General features: G+C 43.0%; 1 protein-coding gene across 1 annotated transcript in view; it reads right to left on the bottom strand.

The window, feature by feature from the left end:
• The window catches only part of LOC106817489 (cytohesin-4-like), a gene marked incomplete at its 5' end in the record, with an annotated part of 3,842 nt that extends 2,778 nt beyond the window's left edge, over nt 1-1,064 (bottom strand). The window contains one exon of the mRNA XM_014822156.1: nt 1,006-1,064. Within this exon, the coding sequence (XP_014677642.1) occupies nt 1,006-1,064 (59 nt within the window). The remainder of the gene's footprint in view (nt 1-1,005) is intronic.
• Between the last annotated feature and the right edge of the window lie 828 nt (nt 1,065-1,892).

Genomic DNA, 1,892 nt, shown 5'->3' with positions numbered 1-1,892 from the left:
GAGATAAAGCTAAATTACGCTATCTATATTATCATCAACCCAATAAGAAAATTACCATCTTCCATATACCATCACCCACCCACCCTCCCCGCTGCATAATTTGAGTTGTGAGTTTTGGTAAAATCTCGTGGCAATGCCATCGCATCGTCTGCATGTAGAAATACTAGAATATGTACAATATATATGCAGGACGAAATAGAGAAATTGCTCTCACGCATTGTTGCTTCTAGAATGAATAATCGCGTAACGCATTTACACATTTACAATTCATATTATTATTATCCAGCGAACATGCTTTCCCTCCCATCAATTCGCGTTCTCTCTCTCTCTCTCTCTCTCTCTCTCTCTCTCTTCCTTCCTCTCTCTTCTTTCCACCACACACACACACACACACACGTACGCACACACACACACACACCACACACACACACACTCTCTCTCGCTCTCTCTCTTTCACACACACGCACGTACGCACACATGCACGCACGCACGCACACACACACAAACACACACAACATACACACTCTCTCTTCTCTCTCCTCTTTCACACACCGCACGCACGCACGCACGCACGCACGCACGCACGCACGCACGCACACACACACACACAACACCACAGGAACACAGACACACAGACACAACAGACACCACACCACACACACACAGACACACACACACACACGACACACACAGCACACACACACACACACAGAGACACACACACACACACCACATACATATCATACACACATACGCACACACAAATACACACACACACACACACACAACACACACACACACACACACACACACTCTCTCTCTCTCTCTCTCTCTCTCTCTTTCTCTCTCACACACACACTCTCTCTCATTCCCCGCCTCTATCTCTCTCTCCGTAGTTCTCTCTCTCCATCTATCTCTCTCTCTCTCTCTCTCGACACGCAACAATGCCACCTGCTGACACTAATGCTTCTGCACCCCGCTAGATGGCGCTGCATGCATACTCACTCGGACACGTCGGCCGCCTCCATCTCGCGCGTGACGTCGGCCAGTTCATCTTTAAGGAGCTGCAAGAAACAAGAGACGTGACGTCACATTAGCACAACTATCGGCTGCGAGGCCTCGACAAGAGAACGTCTGTTGCGACGCTCACCGCTGGGGGGACGAGGACGAAAACTACGTGAAATAAAGTGTATTTTAATAATTCAAAACGAACCAAGAACGAAAACTTATGTTAAATTAACGTAATATAAAAATTCAAATATAAAGAGGACGAAAACTTTAAATTCAAACAAAAACAGAAACGGAAACACACGTAAGACGAAATGAATCCAAACGTTAAAATGAAACTAGAACGGAAACGTACGTCAAATTCAACGAATTCAAATACAAAGACAACGAAAACTAAGTAAAATCAACGAATTTCAAATTTCAAATACAACGAGAACAAACCCTACGTATCTAAGAATGAATACCCATTTCAAATGAAACGCTTCGGCGAAAAAAATCGGCGTGACCGATGGATGACTCCACCGGTAATCACCACTAATTACCACCGCACGATAATATCATGAGTAATGATAACGAAATATACCAGCAAGAGCATGGAAATGATATGTTAAACAGCTTATCTGCTCTTGATTTAAATTGTAAATATATATATATACATACCAGGGGTTAATAATTACAAATTATCATTTATTTGTCACAATTTGTTATTATTAACCCCTGATATATATATATATATATAAAGGTTTCGCTGACATATAGTCAGAACGACTGAATCTGCCCTGAAGCATTTTGTACAAGGTACGTACCTCATATTTCCCCTTAAGCACAACGCAGTGCGCACACACCCGAGCAAAACTGGAAATTTTGTTTTCCAGCGTTTCGCG

Source organism: Priapulus caudatus, unplaced genomic scaffold, assembly GCF_000485595.1.
Source record: "Priapulus caudatus unplaced genomic scaffold, Priapulus_caudatus-5.0.1 Scaffold1743, whole genome shotgun sequence".
Taxonomy (NCBI): domain Eukaryota; kingdom Metazoa; phylum Priapulida; class Priapulimorpha; order Priapulimorphida; family Priapulidae; genus Priapulus; species Priapulus caudatus.
The sequence above is the reverse complement of the archived record's forward strand: the minus strand, read 5'-3'. Positions and strand labels throughout refer to the sequence as shown.